The 27,942-nt window shown below is 39.6% G+C and overlaps 1 protein-coding gene across 3 annotated transcripts; it reads right to left on the reverse strand.

Moving 5' to 3' along the window:
• Nucleotides 1-149: 149 nt before the first annotated feature.
• On the reverse strand, nt 150-27,568 carry RHOA (ras homolog family member A). Of its 3 annotated transcripts, XM_083489588.1 has the most exons (8): nt 23,235-27,531; nt 19,102-23,184; nt 17,018-18,758; nt 16,601-16,971; nt 8,005-8,162; nt 5,090-5,210; nt 3,495-3,625; nt 150-1,396 (listed from the first exon to the last, which is right to left on the reverse strand). In XM_083489588.1, exons 5-8 carry the CDS (start codon nt 8,158-8,160, stop codon nt 1,223-1,225), a joined length of 582 nt encoding a protein of 193 aa, XP_083345714.1. In that variant the 5' UTR covers nt 8,161-8,162; nt 16,601-16,971; nt 17,018-18,758; nt 19,102-23,184; nt 23,235-27,531; the 3' UTR covers nt 150-1,222. The 3 variants fall into 3 exon arrangements, with proteins under 3 accessions (XP_083345714.1, XP_083345713.1, XP_083345712.1); XM_083489587.1 differs by lacking the exons at nt 17,018-18,758; nt 19,102-23,184 and having other exon boundaries at nt 16,601-16,732; nt 27,403-27,533; XM_083489586.1 differs by lacking the exons at nt 16,601-16,971; nt 17,018-18,758; nt 19,102-23,184 and having other exon boundaries at nt 27,403-27,568.
• Nucleotides 27,569-27,942: the final 374 nt, after the last annotated feature.

Consider the following 27,942-nt stretch of genomic DNA (forward strand, 5'->3'; position numbering starts at 1 on the left):
TTCATATTTTAAAGTAGGGTTGTTATATTCTGCTGCTGACAATTATAGACAAAAAGATGAGTGTTGGCTTTCTTTTTAAATTCACTCTGTTCCAACCTGAACACAAGCTTCTACACAGCGAAGAACACAAACACCAGAATACAGGGAGCTTAGAAAACTGCCTTTATTTTATTAGTTGTTGGAAACAGGAAATACAGAAGAGAGTTTAGTTTGCTGCAGAACAGCAAGATGTTCACAGGATGGGAATTTGGCCAGCAGATTAACAAGAAATTGCATTTTCAGCGTGGAGCTGGATTCAGCAGGGGTTAACTTAAAGCTTCTGAAACATTCAGTTACCTTGACTGTAAAACAGCTGCTTTTCCCTTGCTCCAAAGGAGGTATTAAGATGAGCTTTCTGGGCATGTTTAAGTCATACAAATGGGTTGGACAATTACAAATGGGGAAAGGGCATCAATCTCCATTTGACTTTATTTTGCAATACACTATTAAAAAACCCAGAACACCTTACACAGAAGTTACAAGCAACAGTATTAGGAAATCCAATTATACAAAAAATACTACATCTAGGCTGGGGTATATAGATTTATTTTTGGTAACATACATTTAAGTGGCACTAATTACACAGTAACTATAAGGTAACTAACATGAAACCACAGAACTGTCACTTTTCATAGCTGGATGGGACTTTGGTCATTTCAGGATAATCACATTTTCCAATCACCAATTTTACACTTCAGAGCCTTTGAGTACAGAATCGGGGGGGGGGGGAGGGAAGAAATCAAATGTGAAAATACTGAAGTTACTCAGGACCTCATCCACAGCCATGTCTGTTGTGCCTGAATAGGCTAGAACATGTTAGTTATGAAGTAGTTACAGCCCAATTCTCAGTGTTACCAGCTTTCCCCTCCCCATTTCTAAAAAAAGCAAGAAGTTAGAGAATTGTCTTGAATTAGCGCCTGGCATATCCTGCAAGTGCAGAGAGAGTTTTGTTAAAGGAATGTTGAAGTTAACCCTTGTGTGCACAGATGTATTTGATGCAGACCGTTATAAAAAAATCATGGTTGGCTTCTAAATACTGGTAGCAAGACTCAATTTTAAATCTCTTAAGTAAATTATAGATAAATGAAAAAGGCTGGTAATCATACACTAAGATTAATAAACAGCACTTCAAAAATTTATCGAGTGCAGGGCGCTGCTTCAGCCATCTTCCCCTGGCCATGCTTTACAAGAGAAGGCACCCGGATTTTTTCTTGCCACGTCGGGCTTGTAAAGCAGCTCTAGTGGCCATTTCAAAAACTTCCCTCACACCGTCTTTGGTCTTTGCACTGCACTCCATGTATCCAAAAGCACCAATGCGGTTTGCCATATCCCTGCCCTCTTCAGGTTTCACTGGCTCCTGTACAAACACAAAAACAATTAACATAGTTCAAAAGGAAGGAAGACAGACCATTTTGGTTTTTATCTTCAGATGCAAGCCCCTGATTCTCTGCTGCTTTTATGAAGGGAATAAATTTCTGGCAATGCTCTTCTAGCAAAGTGAGGCCTTCTAAAATTGAAGTGAACACTTAAAAATGGTTTGGTACAGTACCAGTAGATTTCATAGTGCAGCAGTCAGTGCAAGTAAGCCATCAAAAACTTGAATCTTAAAACCTACGTTCTATTCCCTGTGGTTCTCTTCTTCCTTAAAGAGAAAAATTATGAGATCATTTATTTGCTGCATTATTCCTCAGTATGTGTAGCAGAAAAGGGGGACTAGTTAATGCCCCAGCTACTGCTCAGGTGACAGTTGTTTTATAAGTTAGTGACATGTTGCAACACACATCTTAGTGATTTAAATGAACTTAAGAATTTGTTGGGCTTTTAGAGAAATGTCAGGTATAGACGTGCAGTTTAAAAGGACATAGGAGTCGAGAAACCTAATTTATTCATATTGCAGGATGTTACCAAGAGGCAGATAAATATCTCTGTCTAACAGTGAATCCCTCTGCACCCGTAACACTAGGCTTCCTCACAGTGAGCAAGCATTTTTACTAAAGAAAAGGGCATAAAGTTTTAGCATCAAGTAGTCAATAACGTTTCTCCAACATCTAGAATACTGAAAAAAATACTGAGACAATGACCTAAACTTTAGATCCTAAAGCTGCTCCACAAAGCAAGCCCAGGTAGGCACGATGCCGACACGGAACTTTCCATGTGATGATCTTGCTTTAGAAGCAATCATATTACTGCAGCAACATATGAAATGTCCCTTTGTACCTGTGGCAGTTTTCTTACCACAGCACATTGCTTGCCCAGCTCAGGAAATCTAGTACTGCACTATGGAATTCTGGCGATGGAGCAGTATATGCCACTGAACAGTTAGATTTGGCCAGCTGGGTAGAGAGACAGACATGGGGATGTGCCCACGCCATGAAAAATAAAAATACTGTAAACTATTTGCAATTATACAGTTTTATTATACTTCTGTTTAGTTGTCCAAAGGCATAATAGAATGTTGCTATTTCCAACTCAGGAAAGCCAGGCAGACTCTTCTGTACTGTCTCCTGACAAGATGCAATTACTAGAGATGAATCTTTGAAGGTTTGGTAGCAGGGATGAAATTCATTTAAGGGGGCTTAAATGTGCTGATGGAGGCATGGCTGCACTGTTGTCTGGATCGGAGCACAGGCGTGAAAGAGGAGATGCCTAGCTACCTATTTAGCAGGAGCAGTGCAGGTGATTCTTGAAGCTTAGGAGCGCTTTGACAATAAAGAACTAAATTTCTAATCATGTGTCCTCAAAAGGGGGGGGGGCTGCGTGTGCTGCGGACACGAAGTGGGCTTTAGCCCCCAAAAGCTTATGCTGTAATAAATTTGTCAGTCTTTAAAGTGCTGCTAGTACTTTTCTTTCAATTGCTTTGCTAAAATTACACTATTATCTATCTACTTTAAAGGGTTGATGTGAAGATAAAAATACTCAAACACTTGGGCAAACTTAAAATGCTATTACAAAAAGGAGGATGGCATGGGGGATGATTCAGATGAGAACTCAGGATACCAAATACAGGATCATGGATTGCACCTTGTCTGCACATCCACCTAAGGAAAGCTTGTCCTAGCAGATAGCCGCACACTGGATTTGCTGGGGACCTACATGTAAAGTCTAATGTTTGCAGGCCTGAAGATCCTGATTGTGTCACATGTTCTTTTCACTTTCATTTTTAGGTCAGGCTTCTTTTTTTTGCAATTCCAAACCTGGTCTCCTCCCAACAATTCAAAATTGTCGGCAGGCAGGCAAGAGAAAGCCTTTTAATTTTGTTTATTCATTCATCAGTATAGCCATTACACCTTTCCTCCAAGGAGCTCATGGTGGCATTCTTGAGTCTATTTCCCCCCATGTCATCCTCACAGCAACCCTGTGAGGAAGGTTAGGTTGAGGGATTGACCCATGGTCACACAGTGAGTTTCATGGATGATTTTAACAGATACTGCATGGAAATGGAAAAAAAGACTTACCTGCTTCATCTTGGCCAGTTCCCGCCTTGTGTGTTCATCATTCCTCAAATCCTTCTTATTTCCTACCAGGATGATTGGTACGTTGGGGCAGAAGTGTTTCACCTCTGGAGTCCACTTCTCTGGAATGTTTTCTGAAATAAAAAAAAACCTCACATCAGAAAATCAATCTTCAGTCAAGATTAAGGTAACACATGAACTTGCCAAACTGTCAGGGAGGATCTGGGACCAGGGAGATCAAAGATACCAAAATAACTGGAGTAAATTTATTGAATATTTAAAGAAGAATTGTAAAGAGGTCAAGACACTAGCAGGATTGACATAATACCTCCAATGTATAATAGTACTAATATGAGAATGATGTGCGTGATGGAAAGAGAATAAATATACCAGTTGTGGGGAGGGAGGGGGGTCGCGACTCGGCAGAGTCAAAGGGAATGTATGGTGCTATTACAATTTGTTGGAAAAGAATATGTAAGGAAAACAATAAAAAATCACTTGGAAAAAAAATAAGATTAAGGTAACACATGTACAGCAAATTTCCATGGGAGCTCATTTTCCCATATCCCTCACCAGCCTTACTGGCTGGGCTCTCAAAATGCTAGACACCAGTGTTTAAAGATCTCAAACAAGAGGCCATTTGGGATTTTCCCAGCTGTTAGCAGTTAGTGAGAGCAGTCAGGATCCTCCCCCCTTCCTAGGTGTGATCCTTGCACTGGTTCCAATGGATTCCAGTTTCCATTTTGGCAGCTCTCAAGTAGCTTATCCTAATGGAATATATTTTCCCTCCAACATTCTCTAATTTGGCTAAGACCGAATCCATAGCAGTTTCCCCACCTTCTGCCACCATTTCTCTGCCACTAGTCTGTTTCAGCTAGTAAACAAGGCAGAAAGGAACATTATGAATCTCAGCCTGCTACCATTCCTTGATTTAAGTCACTTGGCAAGATCTGTAGAAGAACGAAGTCTTAAAATTCTCTTTCTGCTGAACCAATGATGAATTTCCATTAATCACTAAACAGTACATTTTGGAGCAAGTTTAGAGTAGTTATAACTGGATTTATGGAAGAAATACTGCCCTTAGAAATATGTATTTTATATTTTTGCATATTCTCTCAAAAGTATGTTCAGCTAAGTAAAACATATTTTCCCCCCCTGTTAAAGTTACAGATACCCTTGGTTAACAAACTATTCCCATGCATATCTGCATTGAAATTGAATAGCATTTAAAGAGAAATGAACTTGCCTTTTGTGCAATAAAATGTGATCAAGATCAAACTTCATCACATCAGGGAAATTAATGTTTCTCCCAGCTCAGTTTTAGACACAGAAACATTGAATTCCCTAACTGTTTTGTCCTTGACATTAGCCTCCTTTCCTACCTTCACAAAAAACTTGCCTACCTTCACAATAGCAATCTTTTAATACACTTTGTTCACAGCTATGATTAAGAAATGAGATTCCCTCCCCCAAGAACTAGTATTTCATTGAAAACGCAAGTTCTCTGAAGTTTTAGCTTATATATAGTATAGACATCCTGCTAGCTAGCAATGCAGTAATTTAGAGGACATGACATGAATTTAGTTTTAACTACTTACCTAAACTATCAGGACTATCAATTGAAAAACACATAAGTATAACGTCGGTGTCAGGGTATGAAAGAGGCCTAAGTCTATCATAGTCTTCTTGTCCTGCTGTATCCCATAAGGCCAGCTCCACCTACAGGAAGAATAAGGGCATTCAGTCAATAAAAGAAGGTACCTTAATAGATAAGGCTTGTCAGGGTGGTGTTAAAAGTTCTTGTCCTGAGATTTCAGAGCATGTCCCTCTCCATTTAAGCACTCTCTCATTTAAAAAGAAATAATACACTGTTCCACATGCTACTTTCAACAGTGGTGAGAAGAGCTGTACAAGGAGCAAAGGCCTTTTTTATATTGGCCCTGAACAGATTTCCAGAGCTTCTCTTTGAAAAAAGAATATCCACCTATTTGTTCGGTCTCCGCTAGTTAGAAAAAATGGATTTGAGTGCTTAGCTGTATTGCTCAGGAGTTTCACTGTTAGCAAGATTTTATAAAACTGCATTGCCGATTGCAGGTTTTGATTACTACCAAATATGACTGTGATAATAGATGTTTGCTTGAAGTACCTTACATTAAAGGAAATGGGGGAGAATCAGTATCAATTGTATTTTTATAAACATGAACATAAAAAGGAATTGCAAGTAGGCAAACAGAACTGGGCCTTTTTTCTGGACACCCACCCCCCCATCCTAAATTATGGAACTCTGTGCTGAGTGATATCAGGCAAGCCAATCTCTGATATTTTCAGTCAGCCTAAATTCATTCTGGCTTCTGGAGGTTAATTAAGGATGCTGATCATTGGGTTACAGTTTTAAATGACCATTTTGTCTTATGCTGTTTTATAGTTTTTAGATATAATTGAGTATTTTGAGTTTTATGAATGTTTGACTGAAATATGTTTAATTGTAAACCACTTTAAGTCTTGCCTAAAAGCAGGATAAAAGGTTTAAAAAACAAAACAAAACCCACAAACAGTTTCAGTGCTTTTAATTCTCTGTCCAAAAATTCAGTTCAAACAGTTCCTTAGGAACTTCTATTCTACTGAAAGCCATTAGTGTAGTGTATTGATAAGAAATAGCTTAACAGAAATATCAGTTTACATTTTCCAGATGCATATGACTGAATATTCAGGGCTTTGGATCAATTTGCAAATTATTCAAAGTATTACAGCCAAGATCAAATTGAAGGCCTCTTCTCATTTTACATTTTAATATCCCCAGGACATATGTTCCCTGCTTCAGTTCATAATAAACACATATTTAAATCAATGATTTTTGGGGTGAAAATCTTTAAAGAGCAGGGACCAAAATGGATAAAGGTCCCTAAAATTTGTTTACATTGTAGGGCAGAGTTGCAATTTAACTCACAATGAAGTCATTGCAAGCTGATACGAGGCATGCACTTTTTGTACCTGGGCACCTACACTCATGTACAAAGAAGTGAGAAGGAGCACCAAGACTGAAAACAATTCTGTGCAAATGCCATTCTCACAAAACTGCCACTGGAGTGACAGACCTAAATACAGGGCATGGTAGAAGAAAAGGAAAACTTGGCAGGATTTATCTGGGGTAAAGAAAAGAGAGACCAAGATTGTATTCATATAACCAGTTTTCCCCTTTACGTAGAAATTGCTAATACTGCTGTGCAGTAGGATAATAAATTCTTCTGTAGTTTAAAAGGAATATCCTGTATTTAAAATCCACATATAAATGGCACACATACATACTGTTGTTTCTGAAAGCCTTGCAGCTGTTTTGGTGAAGCAATGTAAGGTGTGGGAGTAGAATGGGGAGGGTGATATTGAATTAGTAGTAGGCATTGTATGATTTGTGTATCTGTAAGGCAGAATTTGGGTATGACTGTATCACTTTGCGAGTCAGGATGTGCCTTGGCAAGTGTGAGGCTGAAGAAGGGATCCCGGACTCTAAAGGTGCTTCAAAGTGACCTGCTATACTTTTGCATTTTAGGATTTTGTTGTTTATTGCAAAATATTGTATTTATGTTTAATATTGTACTGCATTAAATATCGTAGCATCTCAAGTTTCATTGCTATATATTGTATTTGTTATTCTGTAAATAGCTTAGGGACTGTCTTAAGTGGTTTATAAATACATTAAATTTTAAAAATAAAAAAAACTTACAAAATTTAGCTTGGTTTCAAATAAAGTCTGACGATCAAGAATAAAACAGATTCCGTTCTGCTTTTCATTACTTCTACACACTTCTTTTTAAAAAAATGCTGCTGTGTGCTGCACTCTGCGCAAAAGAGGCATCCACACCAAATTTTAATTGGCAAAACAGTTTGTTCCAATGCTAACCCACTGAATGTACAACATTTTAAGCTGTTTCTAAGATATCCTTTCATTAACTTTAGCAGCATGTAACTGAGAACAGAACAAATACCCTTCAATTTCATCCAAATGATTTGAAAGGGGGCAATCTAACATTAAGCTAGTCAAACCTTCTATTTAGTGAGAGTGCTATTTATACAGAGGAGCAACCATATATGAACTCTTTAGAGAACCAGCCCCCCCCCCCAAATGTAAACACATGCCCATAGATTCATCAAGTTTCCTTGGGATGGATTCAGATTTCATGTGAGCAGAATTTTGCTAATGGGATAGTCTCCATGGTGGAAAAGGGAGTGATTTTTTTTGCAGATTCCTCCTTTCTCCAACAGCTGCTCTGGATGTTTGGGACCTCTCTGTAGAAGGTAGTGTGGGGTGCGTGAAAAGTTAACTGAAAATCTCAACCCCTTTCCTCAGCAGAAACCTACTCAGTTCTCCTAGATGGAAGAAGCCTTTTCATTTGCAGAAGTGAGACTCAGGATTCAATCCATGATATTGATCTCTAACTATAGATTCATTTATGCTAACTATATACTCTGTAGAACAGAAGCTGGTGATGTGCTAGTGGCAGAAGTGCAGACTCACCTGTTTTCCATCAACTTCAATATCTGCTACATAGTTTTCAAATACCGTGGGAACATATACTTCAGGGAACTGGTCTTTACTAAATACAATGAGCAGACAGGTCTTGCCGCAGGCACCATCACCCACTATAACCAGCTTTTTCCGAATGGCTGCCATTGCTGCAAAAAGAAACACAATGATGATTAAAAACCTAACAGAAATTATGATTTTTCTATGGCAGTGTGGTAGGGATGCTGCAGGCTATTATTCCCCCTTGGCTGGAAAAACTGACAAGACTGCCGATTCCAGAGTTTTCTGCTCACCTGCACTGCATCCCACCCTCCTATACCATGGGGCAGCCAACTTTTTCAGCAGGGGGCTGGTCCACTGTCCCTCAAACCTTGTGGGGGGCCGGAATATATTTTGAAAAAAAGAAATGAACGAATTCCTATGCCCCACAAATAACCCAGAGATGCATTTTAAATAAAAGCACATATTATACACATGTATAAACACCAGGCAGGCCCAACAAATAACCCAGAGATGCATTTTAAATAAAAGCACACATTCTACTCATGTAAAAACACGCTGATTCCCGGACTGTCCGCGGGCCAGATTTAGAAGGCGATTGGGTCGGATCTGGCCCCCCGGGGCCTTAGGTTGCCTAGCCATGTCCTACACTTTTCACACCAACAATGCTAATTTTAAAGTAGTCATGGACAACTCTGATGCTGAGGCGTGCATTAGCAACCACTCCTGATTCATACTGTGACAATTTCTAAACTGTAATTTCTAACTGTGAAGATAGTTCAGTAATTTGTGTACAGTTTTTGGGATGCTGCAGGCTGTATTTGGAGCCCAAAAGAACTTAAAAACCCCCGGGCCTTAAGCTTGAGACTCCAATTGTAAATATATAAAATGGATGTGTACCTCCCCACACCCAACTAACACTGGTAACTTATTCTCTTACTCCACATCTATCAAGAGCCAACTACACTGCATTTCCCCCACCCAAGATTAAGAGTGGTCTCCCCTTTAAGTTGCTATGGTTTCAGTTACAGCTTCACAACATCTAACATTTTTATTAAGAATCTCATTTCTTTCTTTTTTCTTAAATGTTAATACAACTGTTCTATTGTTCAGTGTCCAATACTTTTGTATAATAAAGAAGAATTAATCTAATTGTATTTTTGATTACATAACACACATTATTAAGTAAAAATACTTATTTTCTTATAAACTGCAGTAATCCTTAACAAGTAAACTCGTTTCTATATCTCATTGTATTGCATTGCCTGTGTCTTCACAGTTTCATAAGACTCTTTTTAGAAGAACACAACAATTAGCCTGGCAAGCCTCAGGAGTGGAATGGAAGAGTGGAAGGTAACCCTGCAGAACATGAATCAGAAACTATTTTCCATGGAAGGGTTACAGTGAAGACATTTTCTGAAATCCTAGCAGTTTCTAATAGCCATCCCAAGAGTGCCATGACGCAGCTCTCTCTGCAGCCCAGTCGACCAACAGGAAATAATATACACATAGCTACCAAACTGTCTAATATAAGAGATTCAGACAGCAAGCTTAAAGCAAGAGGAAAGTGATCCGTTCCTGTGGTCTTGGATCTTTCTGCCTCTGAAAATCCTAAACAATTTAGGGGCAAACTGAACTTTCCTTACTTATGATCACATAATTAGAGATTAATACTGGATTTACACACAACTGAAGTATGATTTCTGAAAAATCTTTGCACTGCAGAATTACAAAAACAAGACTCAAGCAAAAGCCTAGATGCAGAGATGGAGCAGCTTGGGAAGCATCCAGTCATGGCAATACTGAGCCAGATCCTTCTGAGTCACCTGGTGACTGTCATATGGATTCATAGGCACTGAAGTCAAAGAACCATTGTGCACATTTACTACTGCCCTAGCCACAAGTAGTGTAATCCTAATCATGCCTACTCAGAATTAAGTCCTATTGAATTCAACAGGGCTTACACTCAGATACAGGGGGATAGGATTGCAGCAAAGGCAAAATCTGATGTAGTCATACTGGTATCAGACCTACACGACATTGCTGAACTACACAGGATAATTTAGAAATATCCAGTAAGATACACTGAGAAGGAAAAAATAAATTTCAAGTGCCAGGTTCTCATAGCTCATGGTTATGATTTTATGGTGATTTGTAACAGTAAATACAAATGCAGCGCTTAGCCCATTGACAAATGAGTCAGTTGAACACTAGATACACTCCAAACCCAGAATGCAGGGTCAAGTGTAAAAACCAATTGGAAAAACCCACTGATACATATGTACAGTGCCAGTAATATAAAAGGACATTTTGAAGCCATGAAGCCCGTCTTTCAGATTTTTGTGTGTGAAAAACTAAGATGTTATCACCACATTGGGCACTGCTTTCTTTTTGGGTGAAGACAAAATAGATGTTGAACAGTTCTGCTTTCTCTCTGTCATCCAAACAGCATTTCTCTGTATTCTCCACGCAGAGGACCTACTACTTCCTTGTTCTTTCTATTGCTTCAAACATAGCCATAAAACCCCTCTTATTATTTTTAACCTCTCTTGTAATTCTGTGCTTGTTTCTGAGCTTTAGCCTGCCTGACCTTCTCTCTGCAAGCACTGGCTACTTATTTATACTCTTCCTTTACAATCTGCCCCTTCTTCCACTTCTTAAACAAGTCCCCTTTAAATCTCAGCTCATCTGAAAGTTCCTTATGCCCCCCCACTGGTTTCTTTAGGCACCTCCTACTATACTTGTTTGTTGGAATTGTTTGTGGTTGTGCCTTCAAACATCTTTTTAAAGAAACTCCATCTATCATGACCCATTCTTTGAGTATTTCTGACCATGGGATCTCAGCCAGTATAGTTCATTATGCTTTTAGAAATCAAAAATTTAAAAGTCCAGAGTGCATGTCCAACTACACTCAGCTTTCCCTTTCCTCTGTATAATGAATCCCAAAAGGAAATGATCACTTCCTCCCAAGGTTCCACTACTTCCACTTTACTGACCAGTTCTTCTCTGTTGGTGAGAATGAAGTCCAAGATAGGCAATCCACTTGTTGCTTTTCCCACCTTCTAGAAAAATGAAGTGACTATTATATCTCTTTTATGAATGTTTGTTAATCTGCTCTATGAAGGCATCATCCAAAGCCATTACTTAGCCTGAAATTGTTTTTAGTTTTTATGCTCCTTCTAGAAATATGCAGCCAGTCTTAAGCAGTAGGAGGTAAATTATGATTGATCCAAGTTGCTGCTGAATTCTGCTGATACAGAGATTGCTAAGAAACTCAAGACAGGAATCTTTTCGGAAAAGGAAAATTAGAACACTTTTGCACTGGTATTATTTTATCAAATTGGGCCATATCTAGACAATGGATTTCCCCCAAGAATTTGTGATTAGAACACTATGGAGTCCAAGACCTATGGATTAAAAACACATTGAACTGTTCTTTCCAACTCTAAAATTCTATGATTCAATTATGCTTTAATTGAGATTCCTGCACTAAAAGAGGTTTGACTGGATGGCCCTCGGGGTCCACACCTTTCAACTCTACAATTCTATGATTTTCTCTTTCTTTCATTTATTTATTTTAAATTTATGATTCTATTTACACCCCACCTTTCCTCCAAGCACCTCAAGGTGGTGTATATGTTTTTCCCTCTTCTCCATTTTATGCTCCCAACAATCCTGTGAGGTGGTTAGGCTAAGAGAGTGACTGGCCCAATGTCACATAGGGAGCTTCATGGCTAAGGCAGAATTTGAACCCTGGTCCTCTATGTCCTGGTTTTATATTCTGGCCTGACCACGACACCACTGGCTCTTTGTATTTTATCCTTTATTCCATTTATAGCTTTCAAGCAAAATACACCAATATTGAAAAATAACAACTTCTCTACTGTCTGGAAGATCTGTAGTTCCCAAAAACTTTCATTTTTGTTTCATCAACTTCAGAAAATGGAAAATTTGTTTGAATTGAAACACACTTGAACTTTCACATGGTTGTTCCTTGATTGATAAATGTTTGAAAATGCATGATTTCATTTGTACATGTCACCATGTTGCAGGAGCAAGCAACACACTTGGCAGACTCTCAGACTGCATTCCTGGAACAAATACCTGAAGACATTCTGTGTTCTGCAGCATTTGAAAGTACTTTGGCAATATTAAGTCCCAAGAATGTTGCTTGTTCAGCAACCTGGTCAGAGACAAATGCAATGCTATAATCAATTACATTCGTACCTTTGAACCTTGTATTCAAGAATTTTTCAAGTTTTTAAAATGTTGCTTTTAAGTATGTTGCTTCATTCCAATATTAGAGGCCTGTTTCCATTTAGGAACAAACGAAGGTCATGGATACATACATTTCCCATGGCTTGTCTTTTCTGGAACAAGCACACTTGAATACAAAAATAGCCATGAGGTCACCACTGTTCTTTACTGCTGTTTCTCCTTAAGTGCTCCAAGATCTGCTACTTCTAAGCTACATATAACACAATATAACATTCTGGAGAAAAGACTTCTGAATTTCTGTGTGGAAGGGTGATGGGTTTTATTTAACCCTGAGATGATGATTACTCAGCAAATTTCAGTAAACTAAAAGGGCTGTGTCACTATCACAAAAACTGGGGGGTTTGAATGATTTTATCTATTTGCTAGTTGACTTAAGAAGAAAAAAAGTCCTGTCTCCAAATTAAACTTTGTGACCCATCAATAATCCCTTGCCAAAACTATTTTCAGACAATGAAAAATCAGTACCCTAAGTTGCTTAGGGAGTTCAGCATGAGAACACACAACTGATATACTGTATTCTTGTTCTTGTTTAGAGAATATTCCATCTAGGCCTAGGAGACATCACTGAACCATCTGGAGTGCCACTTCTTGGCCTGCAAATTGTCTATTTCTATGCAATGATACAAACCAATGCAAGCATTATGAATGTAGCGCTGAATACAACAATTTATAGTTCCTTGAAAAATGAAAGAGAAAATATGTATACTTTCATGTAACATTTGATAGCAGAGAAGAAAGACCCGGGCAGTACAGACTGAAAGGGAAGCTATAAGTCTGAAGCTCAATGCCCAAAGCTCAATGCTTTTAAGCCTTAATAGTCTGCAAAAGAACAGTCAGCTTGTCCCACATCACCATTTTCAGCTTGCCAGAACATTTTATCAGAAAATTGAAGTACAATTTCACACTATTGTGTTTAAGCAACTGAGGAATTTTTTAAACGATTCTTTTTTAACACAGAGATTTCTTTGGCTCAAAGTCTTAAGTTTGCATAAAATTGAATACATAATGGATTTTTTGTGGAGGGAATATATAACTTAAGTATGTGCAGGAATAAAGCCTAATTGTCTCCATATTGAGATTCTTATCCATCTCATTAACAAGTGTCACATTAGGCATATAAACAGCCACTTGCTTCCTTGATGTGGAAAGTTAAGCATTGTCTCCAGGTGGCCATGTAATTTTTGTAAATTTGTTTTAAACCACAAGTGACTAACACAAGTATATGAAGGCAGGGTGACCTAGTAACTTGTAGATTTTCAAGGCTGTGTTGTATTAAAACATCACAAACCAAGGCAATTTTCAGGTTCTTAGTTGACAGTATCCAAGATGGATAATTTTTTTTGCTGCCTGCCATAATTCCACATACATCAATAATGAATTGTCATGAATTAAGCTTCTTTGAGCTTTTTGAATTTTTCAGGTGCAAACGATTTTACACAAATATTTACATGCAAATTGAAGCAGCATAGGCATAACTTGCAGACAGCTAAAAAACAGAAGTGTGTGTTAGGCTTAAGAAAAATGCAGAAATAAATTAGAAGACTAGATTATGAAATATGCAATGGAAGATGTTTCTCTGAGAATTTGTGATACTTGTGCTAGAAATATACAATCTGTCCTATAGACAGGCAACACAAGGAAACTACCTCAGTCATTAATTTCATACAATGAGCTCTTCCCCTCCTTCCTTCAGATCTATCTGCTTTTTAACCACTAAAAGAGTAGGCTTTAAGATGTTTTGCAGCCTGTTGCAAACAAGGGGACAATTAAGTTTTAAAAATCTAAAAGCAATATATTTACACTCTGCTAGATTTGCAGAATACTTTTTCTGGTATCCATCAGGTGATAGGAAGAACTAGGGAAAAAAGTTATGAGAGAGTTAAAAAGCTGCTTCCTGTTGTTAAATTAAGTGCATGAGGTAAGCTGTTGCCAGCTGCCAAATGCTACGTTAGCTTTCTAAATTAAAGACTTAAGACAGAACAAAACTTGCTTTCAGTGTGTTATTTTGGTGACTTATGTCAGCTTTTCAATTACAATGAACACAGTGACTTAGGTTTTATAAATCATTCCTTCTTTTCAAGTCCCACACCAAAATATAGAGATCTGACATTAATGACATTTACCTACTGCAAGTTAACATTGTGCCTATACTGGCATTAAGTATCAGAATAATTTTTAAATGGTTTCTGCAGTCCTAACTGAACCACTGTTTTCCTCACTTGTGGAAGTTAAGCAAATATGTATTAATAACTTTATGGGCTAGATCCTTATTTCCCATGAGTGAAATTACACTCATGCGCTAATGGATTAAAGGAGATTCCTCCTCTTCCTCTCTGCAGCCCCATAAAAATCTGCTCTAGAGGGATGGGGAACTCCCCATCCAGTGTTTGGTGCTTTTTAAATATGGCACCAAATGCAAGCCCTGCTGGGAGTGGTTTTACTCAGGAGTTTTTGGGTGCAGCTGATCACTGCTGAAAGCAGGGCTTACATACAGCAGGAATCTTTGCAGCTGCAGCTTGAATTCAAGTTTGGGCTGCAACAAAAAAGGGAAGAATTGGGGTACTTAAGTGCAACCCTGATTCTTTCTTTGAAGTTATAGGATATATAGTGTCAGGTTGTTAACAGGTGGGCAAGTCTTGCCCACCTCTCAAAAGTGGCCTACAGTCGGTGGGCCAGAACAGGATCCTGCCTACTGCTCTGATCCAATTTGCCAGTTTGCTCCAACAGGAATTTGTGCTGGATTGGAGTCCCCTCTACAAACCAAAGGAGCCCCTCAGTTGTAGGACATGCCTGGATCCAACCCTATAAAATTAGGAATATCTTCAAAAACTTGACATATTGATCACTTAATGATAGTTCATAATATCAGTATTTCAACCTTGAAAATATATATATATTATTTTTACTGAAAATGAAAAATAATTCACATTTACAACTGCACAGTTATTAAAGTTAATGATTCCACTTGAGTTAAGCATCTTAATCTGGTAGGCTAGTGCAATAAGCAGGGTGTAACCTTTCCATGTCTGTATATGACCAGAGAAGATGAAAGGTCAACTGAAACATCACCCTTGCTTGCCACATCACAAATGGCTTTTAAAACTACTATGGGTTTCAGAAGTAGTGCCTTTTCTGTAAAGGAGCCTGTTGTTTGGAAACCGCCACCGTTGAAACAGATCTACTAGTAGAGTGGTTCTTTGGATCTGTATGCTGCTTTAATGGAACTGGAACTTCACTGCAATCAGTGCCGTAAACTGCATTTCATACCCTCTGTATTGAGGCAATTTCAGCCTCAGTATAAACAGGTTCAATTTTGATAAAACAAGAGCCAAGGATACTTCCTAAGAAAGCTAAATTGGATTTGAGAGGTCAGAGCATGCAACAACGCTACAGACAAATTCACTATCGCCTACAGAAGAAAGAATAAGCAGGACAATAAGAGTCTGCACTGAATGCCTTCTTTACCTGCAGGACAAATGTTTTAGTAAACATTTTACTAATAACTTTTGACTCGGAATAAATATTGAAAATAAAAATAAATAAAATGATCAAATTGCCTTCAATTGCTACTTTACTAAGTCCACTAAACAGAATTATGCTGAAGTAGTAACAACAAACTGAAGACATCTAATCAAGTGAACTGGGATTGCTATAGGATACAACAAACTTTCAGGTGACTTCAAGTAACTGACAGCCTCATTTTGTAGTCAGCTATAGCTGGTTCCTGAAACACTGCAATTTCTCAGCAGCTAATATGTATTAATTGAGCACTCTAGAGCCCATCACTGGAATAATTTTTCTCCCTCCTCCATGCAGACTAATTCACTTCTTATATTTGATAACTAATCAGAAAATAATTCAAATTATCTTTATTCAACAAAACTCAAAGTGCAGACGTAAAAGTGAAAGTCATAATATAGCTGTGTAGATTAATTAACCTAAACATTTATACGGAAGGGAGCATAGAAATTGACTAAACACAAACACACACACACACAAATGTTGTAGACAATACTTTAGTATGCCCCTCCCCAAAAGAGTGTCTGCTGTGAAGCAAGTCTTGGGAACGCCTCTGCGGCAGTACAGCCAACCAAATGTTTTCTGACAGTAAGGCAAAGGGCAATTCAGAAAGAATTATTCTTGAACCATGAGCCAAATTGCAGGACAGCAGCAGAAACATCCTGAAGTGGGTTGCAGCTACCAAGAAGCTGTAGTTTACTCCCAATTAAGTGTAAAAGATAAACACATAAAGTTTCTAATTCATGTAGAGGAACAAAACAAAAAACAAAAAACCCCAAAGTTGACAAACCTTAGAAAAGTGGTTGTGACTATGAGTCATTCCTTGGTGTTGACATTTAAGGAAGGAAGTACATGTCTCTCCCTTCTAGCTTCCTGCAGGTCTTCAGTTTAGCCTGAATCAAAAGTTCCTGGATAATAGATTCTGTATATTTGGGGGCAGGGAAGGGGGAAGAATCAAGATCCAGGAAATGAAGACACAGACACAAATACAATCCCCACTGAAGGGCATCATATTTCTGGATAGTTCCTGTACCAAGATTATAAAATTATATTCTACCTCATAGTGTAGTTCCATAACACTATGTAAAACATAGAAGACTAATAGGAAAAAGAATGACCAGAAGGTATATTTATACTTCTTTTGGAAAAGGAAAGTACCAGCTGCTGCTGCTGCTGCTGCTGCTGCTGCTGCTACTACTACTACTACTACTACTACTACTACTAATTTATTATTTGTACCCCATCCATCTGGCCGGGCTTCCCTAGCCACTCTATGAACAGTATGTAGTCAGAACATTTAGCAGGGAAAGCCTTTAAAATAGCAGGGGCTACCCTGTGGCCCACCTGCGCCCTCTAGATGCTACTTGACTACAATTCCCATCATGGCTGATAAATGACTATGCTTGTGGGATTGATGGTTGAGCAATATCTGGAGGGCCACAGGCAAGCCACCTGTAGCTTTAATGGAAGGCTAAGTTTCTCTTTTCTTTAGGCTGTTTTAATTAGGTGGTGTACACTCTGCACTCAAAAGTAATTTTGAGTCTCAAATACATTTCTGGATTGAATCAGAACCAGAATGAACAACTTCAGCTGCAACTACTAAAAGTCTGACCGGTTTGCAAATTTAGACTGTTTACCCTTATGTATCTTAGTAAGGAATTGGTTACAATTTCTGAAATCTTAGAACAAAGAAAAATCCATTCCAAACACACTGACTTGGGCTCACCTCCAAATATACATAGAACTGAGTCTGTCTCGGCAAAAATGGCTATATAGAAGTAATGAACTCCTGCTTCCAGAATGTTACTGGCAGACAAAGAGCAGTTTGTGTTGTCACAAAATGCAAGTTGTTTGCCAAGAAAACCCATACTAGTGTGATTCAAGCTAACCAAATACATTTTAAGTATATTTGCTAATTTTGCACATTTTACTCTAAACCAAATATTAGATATTTAATTGCTTTGGCAAGTAAAAATGCTGCAGTGGTAGGAGAGTTATAAGCATCAAGGCTGTGGGGAAATTCCCCCCCCCAAAATTGACCATAGAACCTTCCTTGAGTGTAGTTCCAGCTTATGGCAGTTGCTTCTGCTTGATTTTGGGGGGTCCCCCTCAGTGCCACAGCCCACCCCATTCAGCAGGGCCCTGCTACTCAGTGGAACATTTTCAGGAGTCTGGACACATCAGCTTCTGCTAGTCCCATTACACACACTTAAGTCTGGATTGTAACCTATATTTCTCTCAAGGATGAACTCAAATAAAATTAGGCAACTAACATAAAACCAACGAACCAACCAACCAACCAACCAACCAACCGGATTATAATCAGGGGTAGTGAGACAGGCTGATCTCAAGCAATGCTGCAAATGGAACCTGGACCTAATGGTAGTCATTGGCCTTCTTCAAGTATAACGCTAAAACATGGCTGATCATTATGAAAACAAGTTGGAACAAATCTCAAACTCTGGCTCCCCTTCCTCCCTGGCACAGTCATAAGGAACTCAGGTGCTTTTGCTTCAGCTTGTTACATCATCCAAACCTGAACTGTGGCTAATTTTAACTATGGTTTGCTGAAACAAGTCCGCTTTATAAACTGAGGTTTGAAGTTAGCTTGTTTAAACAAACCATAGTTAAGATTTGTCTGGGTCTGGATGACAGAACAAGCAGACAATAGAACAAGCTGAAGTTAACTTAAAATCTAAGCAGAAGCTTCTTGCAGAAATGCTGGAGGAGATGGGAGTGCACAAGCCAAAGGTTTAGGGTTACATTCAAATGCAGCTACAGAGTGACTATGGATTTTAATATTATGCAAGTGTCTCCCCCCACCTCCATCTCAAGCTTAGAAGCTGTTTGAAATGAAAAGTTCTGGGATGTCTTTGCCTGAAGCTATTCTAATTCCAAGTTTAGGAATTTGAAGTTCCAATCTGATTTACAATGCATGATGGGTATGACTGAGCTTAAGGTAAAGGGAAAGGGACCCCTGACCATTAGGTCCAGCCGTGGCCGACTCTGGGGTTGCGGTGCTCATCTCGCTTTATTGGCCGAGGGAGCCGGCATACATGTGGCCAGCATGACTAAGCCGCTTCTGGCGAACCAGAGCAGTGCATGGAAATGCCGTTTGCCTTCCCGTCTGAGCGATACCTATTTATCTACTTGCACTCTGACATGCTTTTGAACTGCTAGGTTGGCAGGAGCAGGGACCGAGCAATGGAAGCTCACCCCGTCGCAGGGATTCGAACTGCCAACCTTCTGATCAGCAAGTCCTAGGCTCTGTGGTTTAACCCACAGCGCCACCTGCTTAAAGCAGCATCTAAATGATCCTACTATTAAAATTACTCTGTATACACAAATTGAATTTTAATCATCAGCTGTTTCCTAACTGGATGGGTCAGCAATGTGAATAAAATCCTGCAAGCACTCCAGCCAAGCACTTTCATGCCAACTGGAGTCAGGGTCCAGCTGGTAAGCAACACAAGCTTCTTGCTCCAAGGATACCAGTTTTCATTTACTTATGTAAAATCAAATCCCAATCAAGCTTCCAGAAAATGTACCGAAGTATGGATTTTCTGCTACATTAAGAGTATTGGTGGAATTGTATATCTTAGAAATTGTTTAATAAACGTAAGGTATCAATCAGTTAAACAGAGATGAAAAATTAAAGCACTTCAACTTGTTTGCAAGATTCCCCGTATATGAAAGAACTAGCATTTTTGGAGACAGATGTTTTGAAAGAACTTCCAATGCTTGAGAGATATGCAATGCTATTATTAACCACTGAAGACCACTTATGGTTGAAATGCATTCAGCAGCTGAGGGGGGGGGGGGTTCAATCTTCATTGGGCCCAACATATTCTGGTAATTTATATTATGCTAAAGTGATTTAAGTAGTCATATATACAAGTAAAGGAACTTAAAGAGTTTTTATAATTGTTTTTAAGGATAATAAAGTTGCAGAAAAAAATACTAATAGTAGTCTTTCAATTATCTGGTATTTAAGTGAACTTATTGGCCACCCTTCTGTCGGTGCTCTGGTACTTATCAACGTATTAGCCAACCTTAATTTTTTATCACAGTCAATTCCTCCCAAGTCATCTGTTTTAGGAAAGAGACGGGAGTATTATACCATTCTGGGCTTCTGGAAAAGATAGAAGCGATGCAAGTCTCTTGTCACTTTTGCTTTTTCCACAGCTCAGTACAAAAAACATCCATATCCCAACTCAGAAGAGAAAAAGGCAGGTCAAGCTGAGAAGAGTCCCTGATCCTTGGGCAAGCAGATTTGTGGATACTTGCATAAGACTGTATTTTGAAAAGGTAGTTCTAGTCATTTTTCTTTGTTCCTTTTCAGCTTTTATAGGGTTCAGTGCAAATTTATTTCATCGCACCTACAGAATTATGAAAGGTAGAAATATTAATGAAAACACCGAGTTAAGGGGAAGTATATCTGTGATAAAAATGTATGTATTACCAAGGATGTCTTTCCTATTTGAATCAATACCTGTGGTCAAGGGGGCAGGACACTTTAAACAATGGCAAAAATATATTTCCAAATTTGTCTGGTGGGGGGGGGGAACCCATAATTAAACATAAATTGTTAACAGATGCTAAAGAAAGGGGCAGATTCTCCCTGCCAGATCTGAAACTGTACTATGAGGTGTCCTGCCTTTGCTGGTTATGGGAATGGAATACAGACCTACTAGATTTGGAAGGACATGACAACAGATTTGGGTGGCATGCCTACTTACGGTACGGAAAAACAAAGGTACATAAGAGATTCCTGAACCACATTGTAGGGAAATCAATTTTTGAAGTATGGGGAAAGTATAAAAAACTTGTTGGAAACTAAAACACCATGGTGGCTCTCCCCATTAGAAGTGATATCTATTAAATATGTAAATATGAAAGATGGTTGGGCAACTTATAAAGAATTGTTAATGGAGGTGGAAAACCAATTAAAACTAAAAGAGTCCAATGAAGTAAGGTATATGTTATCAGACTGGTTATAACACCATAAACTGAATGATATATTCAGGATAGATAAAAGTGTGTGTTTTGGAAAAGAACTCTCAAAGTTTGAAAAAAGATTTATTAGACAATAACGAAAAACTGTTATCAAAAATGTATAAATCACTGTTGTAATGGGAGACAAAAGACGAGGAAGTTAAAATGGTTATGATACAATGAGCAAAGGATGTGGGGTATAATATATCATTAAATCAATGGGAGAAGTTATGGAAAGAGGATTTAAAATTTACAGCTTGCTGTTCGCTGAAAGAAAATTATATGAAGATGATGTACTGAATGTATTTGAGTCCAACAAAATCAGCAAAAATGTATAATAGTACATCAAATGTATGTTGGAAGTGTAAGGAAAAGGAAGGTACTTTTTACTATATGTGGTGGTCCTGTAGAAAAGTAAAAGACTTCTGGGAAATGATATATAATGAACTGAAAAGAGGTTTAAAATAACTAAATAACTTTTGTCAAAAAATCAGAAGCCTTTTTACTTGGATTAACAGGGTATGGAATACCAAGGGACTTAAAAAGACTATGTACACAACAACGGCCGCAAGAATATTACTTTCCTAGAAATGGAAAGAGAAGGTACCAACAAAAGAAGAATGGATAATTAAGATGATGGATTATGCCAAAATGGCAAAGATGACCATGAAGACCAGAGATCAAGATGAGAAAAAGTTTCAGCAAGAACACAAGATATTTATAGACCGGGGATGTCCAATCAGTAGATCACGGCCTACCAGTAGATCCCCGACTGATCCAGGTAGATCGCGGGATCCTTATTGTGCACAAAAAGTTATGGGGGGGGGACTAAAAAGCTCTGTGCAATCCTGCTCCTGCAAAAAGTTCAACAACTCTGGGTACTTCACTTCCACCCACCCCATGCACACTCCTCCTCCTTCCAATGACAATGGGTATATCACTGCCAGTTTTTTGGGAGGTGGACATGCCTGCTATAGACTATTTAAAAGACCACGGTAAATATAGTAAAATGTTTGCAGGTTTGATATAACATTTAAGTAATTATACAATTGGGAATTAAGATAAATAAGAGGGAAAACAAAGTTTGGAGAAATAAAATGAGATGCAAGAAATTATAGGGGAGGAAATTGGAATTCAGGACAGGGGCGGGGGGAAATCTATACTATATTCTTGGAAAATCATTGAATATATGACTAATTGTGATAATAAAATCTGAAAAATCAAATATTTTTTAAAAAAGGAAACACCGAGTCACACTTCATTATTAAACCAATTAGACTGAAACAAAAACAAAGGAAGTCTTCAAGTGCTAGAAATGTACTGCCAGCGTCATATCCAAATACTAAGCTTTACAGAATCTCAAGATACCAGGATTGGCAATTTTTAATGTTGGAAAGGTGAAGTTTTTAAAGCAACCAATTATGAAGAGTTTAATCATAAAGGCTACAGGAAAGAACTGTAAACATCTCAACACCTACAGATCAAAAGCTTAGCATTTCTTGAGGTGAAAGTAATATTAATTTGTGGCCAAAATTCACAGGAGTATTAACACTACTTGAGGAACAAGTTTGTATCAACGCTTTACGATGCAGGGCTGGAAAACAAATGCCTTGATGCCCAACTTGCCTGAGTGCAAGTGGACTCAATTCAAGTGGACTACACTAGCACAACACTATGCCTGCAGAATGCCAAACAGTCCCTTGCACCAAGCTAAGAATCTTTAATCCATGGAGGATCTCTGCAAACTGGGTGAAGGGGCATTAAAATGGCAAATACTATTCAATGTTAGCAAGTCTAAAGTGACCTAGATTAGGGTAAAAACCCTTAACTTGACATATATGCTAATGTGGTCTCAACAGATGGTGAGTGACCAGGAAAGAGATGTTGAGGTCATAGTGGATTTGGTGCATCAACAGTGAAAAAAGTGAATTCCATGTTAGGGATAATTAGGAAAGGGACTGAAAATAAAAATGCCAATATTATAATGCCATTATACAAATCAATGGTGCGGCCACACTTGGAGTACAGTGGTACCTCAGGTTACAGACGCTTCAGGTTACAGACTCTGCTAACCCAGAAATAGTATCTCGGGTTAAGAACTTTGCTTCAGGATGAGAACAAAAATTACGAAGCAGCGGCATGGCGGCCCCATTAACTAAAGTGGTATCTCAGGTTAAGAACAGTTTCGGGTTAAGAATGGACCTCCAGAACGAATAAAGTTCTTAACCCACGGTACCACTGTACAGTTCTGGTAAATGCACCTCAGAAAGGATACTGTAGAGTGGCGAAAAGTGCAGAACAGGGTAATCAAAGTCATCAAGGCAGAGGAGCAACTCTCAAGTTGTTGAGCTTTTTTTTCCCAATTTTACCCCGAAGTTGCTGAGCTTTTTTAGGATTGAATTTTTTTAAGGATTTAACCCCGAAGTTGCTGAGCTTTTTTAAAGGATTTTACCCCAGGACATGTACTGACACGGGGGCCGGATTAAATTGACTGGGTTAGGCCCCCGAAACGGACTTTGGACATGCCTGCTCTAAACAGTTTGGGACCACACTATTCCGGGGACCACCTACATCTGATTGAGCCTGTCTGGGCATTATGATCTGCCTCAGAGGCTCTCTTGTAAAGTCAATTGGTCAGTAGGAACTTTTCAATGCTGGCTCTCAAATTGTGAAACTTTCTAGAGTTGTTCCCAACACTACAAACTTTTCAGAGTACTTTAAAAATCTATGTCTGGCTAGTTTAAGGTGGATAGTTCTTGTTTAATATCTGATGAATATTTTGTATTGAGAAGCTAGATTTAAAAAGCTAAGTGCATTAATTGCTATACATTGAAATATATATTTTCTTCTATACTTGTGCAGTACACACAATGCTGGCAAAAGCAGTTGAAAACAGCATATTTAGATAACTAATTGCACCATGTGTGAATAAGTCAGAAATTAAGTCAGATATTAACCTTCTGAGAAAATCCATTTGGTGATTCCAAGGGAACACACTTCCCTTATGATTGTTCCATTTGATTCTATCTCAAAACATCTCGAGTCCAAAATTGCAAAGAAAGAACTAAGAGATAGTTCAGAGAACAAAAGGGAGCTCTCATTCACTGAACTGATAACTTCTGCAGAGGAGGCAGGCTCTAAGAGGAGTCTTGAGAGGATGATGGTCCCCAAGCATAACCTTCAATGTCCACATGCCTCTTTCTGGTTGTGTAGAAAATATCACCTGCAGAAGTGTGATATGTGAATCCAATATGCGATAAGTTGCAAAAATAAAATAAAAATTGAAAAAAGAGTACTTTCACCTCAAGTGATCTTTAGAGACTTGTCCCAACTATGAACTGTTTTCTCCTTACACCTTTAACTGTGCAATTAACAGTAGATGCATTATTTCTAATTGTGGGTATTCAACTTTCTCCATTCAGTTCCGCAAAATGAAATAATTGCTCTGTTGGAAGGCATTGAGAATGGACTTTTAAATATGACCAAATCAAATTTTCTACAACAGTAATCAGTGGCAGAACTCATTTCATGAGAAGCATTACAAACATCAAACACATCTGAAGGTGCAATTTGTACTGATTTAGTGAAATTCTAAAGGGTACTAGGGCAGTACCAGCGACCAGCTGAGAAAAAATCATATTCAAGGCCAGTTTACAAATGTGAAAGTTTTTTCCCCCATTCCAAAATATATGTAATTTAGATACTCTAAATCCTTCTAATTGATAATTAAAAAGCAACTGGGCGAGGGATAAAATGTATGCACCCTCCCTGCAAAAAAGTACTGGAGCACAAGAGGCTCAAGATAATAAAGACAGGCTTGTAGATCATATGGACAGAGCTTGAAACATTTAAACAAGGCAATAATATACATGAAGTATGTGTGGAAATGTTTTACTCAAAGCCATAGATTAGTTTACTGGCTACTTTTCAGGAAAATAAGGAGAGCGCAAATAGCAAGCTTGCAATATTCAATTGAAGGAAGTATGGATGAAAGTAGAGTTTGTGACAGCAATAAAGTAGGCTGGGCTGGTTCATTGGGCAGAGAAGACAGTGCTTGAGAAGAACTGCTGGGAAAAGGGCACAAATCCTTATTGATCACTGTTACAATTGCAAGTGTTTAAGCAGATTCATTAAATCAAAACAAGCATAATACACTATGCATGTAAAGACTTGAATGGTAATTTTCATGTAGTATTCCAGGTGTGGGAAACCTCTGGCTCTCCAGAAATTGCTGAACTACAACCCCAGCAAGCATGGCCAATGGTCGGGAAGGATGAGAGATGGAGTCCAGCAGCATCTGGACAGCCAAAGGTTCCCTACACCTATAGTATGCTATTGGAAAGGGAAGAAAAAAACACATTTTCAGTTACTGTACTTTCATTGTTTATCATAACACTTTAAGCCAGACAGAAATTCCTAATTATATAGTGGCAACCAAGCCCAACATACTCTAGCAATTTGTAGGTAATTTGAGTACAACTTCTCAATCTTTCCTACCCTTTGAAACATTTCAAACACAGAATATTGCATAAACGTTTCCTCTTCCTAGCTATGCTTACACAGCTCTCCCACTGCAGTGTTAAACCTACAGCATTACCATAGCAACCCCACCAATCACAACAGTTACTTTAGAGTCCTTAAATATTATTTGACAGGTGGCTATCAGGAAAAGATATTAACCTACAGAACGTGGAATGGGCTATATAAGAATATGAATGCTGATCACTAATTGTCTGCTACTTCTAGAGTAAATATTGCTACAGGAAGCATTACAGGCCACTGCTACTAATTTGGTTATTTATTCACACCTAGTGGGTTGGGTCTTTGGCTGTATTACCAAACAGATCTATTCTTCCAGACTAAAATGTAACACAGGTTAGATACAGAAAAGGTTTCAAAACCTGCTGTATATTCTACAAGTGTTGAATCATCTTGTTAATGACACCAGAGAGCTGGAGAGCAGCACAACATTGAGTATTTAGGGGGTTGTTGTTGTTGTTTACTACATTGAGCTGGATTGAATTAACCTGGTAGCCTAAGACCTCCTCGTGCAATGGAGCCCTTCACCTTCTCCCACAATCTGCTCTGAATACCTAGAACCTCTAGAACAGCACACGGGGAGGAGAGATGTTCTACCTGCCAAGCAGTGCTTGCACTGACAGAATGATCATATTACCGTAGTGGGACATTGAATTCCACCCATTATTATTATTGGATTCAGCATTGGATTATTTAAAAACATTCTGCTAAAAAATTTTGAGAAGACCTGCCAATTTAGCCATCAACACGCTTAGATGGCCTTGGGCAAGTCACTGTCCTCTTGGCTTGAACTCCATCTGCAGTATGAGAAACTGATACTTGTCTGCCCTACAGGGCTATCACAAGGATTACTGAAACGTATGTGCCTTGAAGCATCAAAGTATATATTATGGATAGACCCAACGTGCTGAAAATACACATTAAGAATAGATCCCAAATAATTAGCGAAAGTTATTTCAAAATAAATTGTAAAGGAAATTTGGGACTGATTAGTGACTCTTGAGGGTGACTGTACATTGGAGAAAAAAACCTGTTTGGCTTCAACTGCAATTCGCATCAGGTCACATCAACCCCTTGCATTGTTTGTCTTATGAGGTAATCAGTTAAGTTAATGTAAAGAAGCCTCTACAAACAAATAAAACCAAGCACAAAACTGAAGTTGATGATGTGACAGAATGCTACAGGGATGAAAATCTAAATCAGCAGCAAATCTGGAAGTTAACTGCATGCTTCTAGTACATTATTCAGCAAAACACAACGTTATTCAGTCACACAGCGTGTCTTCTCCATTTGGGCCTCCTATTATGATCTGAGAACACCCACACACTTCTGGAGAAGAAACCCATACAAAGATTCAGCGCCGGGGCTACACCACTACACAGCCCAGAGGCTCTGCGAAATCTAAAACCCAGCACTGCACATTCGGGCACTTTTCATGATATTTTCAAGAGTTATTTTTGCTTTAAAAAAAGAACGCCAAGGCCGCCGAGGAGGGAAAAGAGCAGCTCGACAAACAAGAGAGGAAACACCACCCTTCCTCCACCCCAAACAATCGACAGAAACTTATGTTTTAAAGCTAAAGGAGGGCCGCCGTGGGGAGCCCCCGCCTGGCATCCCCGCTGGGCTCACCTGGAGACCCGCCACCCGCTTGGAACAGGCAGTTCCCGAACTCCACCCAAAGGGGGAAGGCGGCGGCTGAGCCACCTCTTCTCGCACCAGGAAAATAAAAGGCTCGGGCGGCCCCGTCACCCACAGGCAGCGGGAGACTCCACTCCCGCTCCCCCCACCCCCACCCCGCCTTAGCTTGTGGCCCCTCGCCCCTCGCCCGCCCACGTAGTGTGTGTGTGTGTGTGTGTGTGTGTGTGTGTGTGCACTTCCTACTCTAACCGCCTCACCAGGAAGAGCGGAGGAAATTCCCGCTCCCTCAGTGGCCACTGGCTGTCGGGTGGGGCAGGCCGCACAGGGAGCGGCCACGCAGGGCCAGGAGCCTCTCCGCTCCCGCGTTCCTCGCCGCCCTCGCCCCCTTCGCTGACCCCGCGGCCTCTCCGACTCCTCTACCTGAAAGGGCTCCTCCGCTGCGTCTCCCCGGCGCTGCTTCCTTTCTCCTTCTACGGGCCCAAACTCCGGCAGCGGCTGAGGAGGAACGGAAACCGGCGGGGCGGGTCGAGCCGAGAGGAAAGCGCGTTCACGCTCTCATACAAAAAAAACGCGACGTGCGCGTTCCCGCCCCTTCGCGTCTCGGCGGCCAATCGGCGGCCGCGGCGCGGGGGCTGCTGGGAGGAGGCGCTATAAAAGGACGCAATCTATTTGTGAACAGGCTCTTAACTTTCCCGACGGCGTCGAAGGAGGAAGCCTGGAGGGGCGGGGGGGGGGCGGTGAGGGAGCCGGGACTGGGTGTGCGCATGTTTACGTGCAGCGGAGGTAAAGCAGGAGTCAAGGCCGCGCCTCCTCCTACCTTCACCTGCGTCCGCACGGGCTGAGGTGTTTGGGCTTGGCTAGGCGAGCAGGAAGGAGTTCAGGAAAAACAGGGCCGGGCGTGTGACGGGCACCTGCCGTGGCGCGCCTATCGGGAAAGCGAGCAATCGCCGGATGAACCCC

Source organism: Podarcis liolepis (assembly GCF_965112155.1).
Source record: "Podarcis liolepis genome assembly, chromosome: 2".
Lineage (NCBI taxonomy): Eukaryota > Metazoa > Chordata > Lepidosauria > Squamata > Lacertidae > Podarcis > Podarcis liolepis.

What these genes read in the sequence shown, in the direction of transcription:
- RHOA (XM_083489586.1), bottom strand. Translation starts at nt 8,160, where the DNA reads ATGGCAGCCATTCGGAAAAAGCTGGTTATAGTGGGTGATGGTGCCTGC. An exon ending in TTGAAGTTGATGGAAAACAG is followed by an intron (nt 5,211 to 8,004) that starts GTGAGTCTGCAC and finishes TTCTTCCTGTAG; the next exon opens with GTGGAGCTGGCCTTATGGGA. An exon ending in AACTGGCCAAGATGAAGCAG is followed by an intron (nt 1,397 to 3,494) that starts GTAAGTCTTTTT and finishes GTGTTTGTACAG; the next exon opens with GAGCCAGTGAAACCTGAAGA.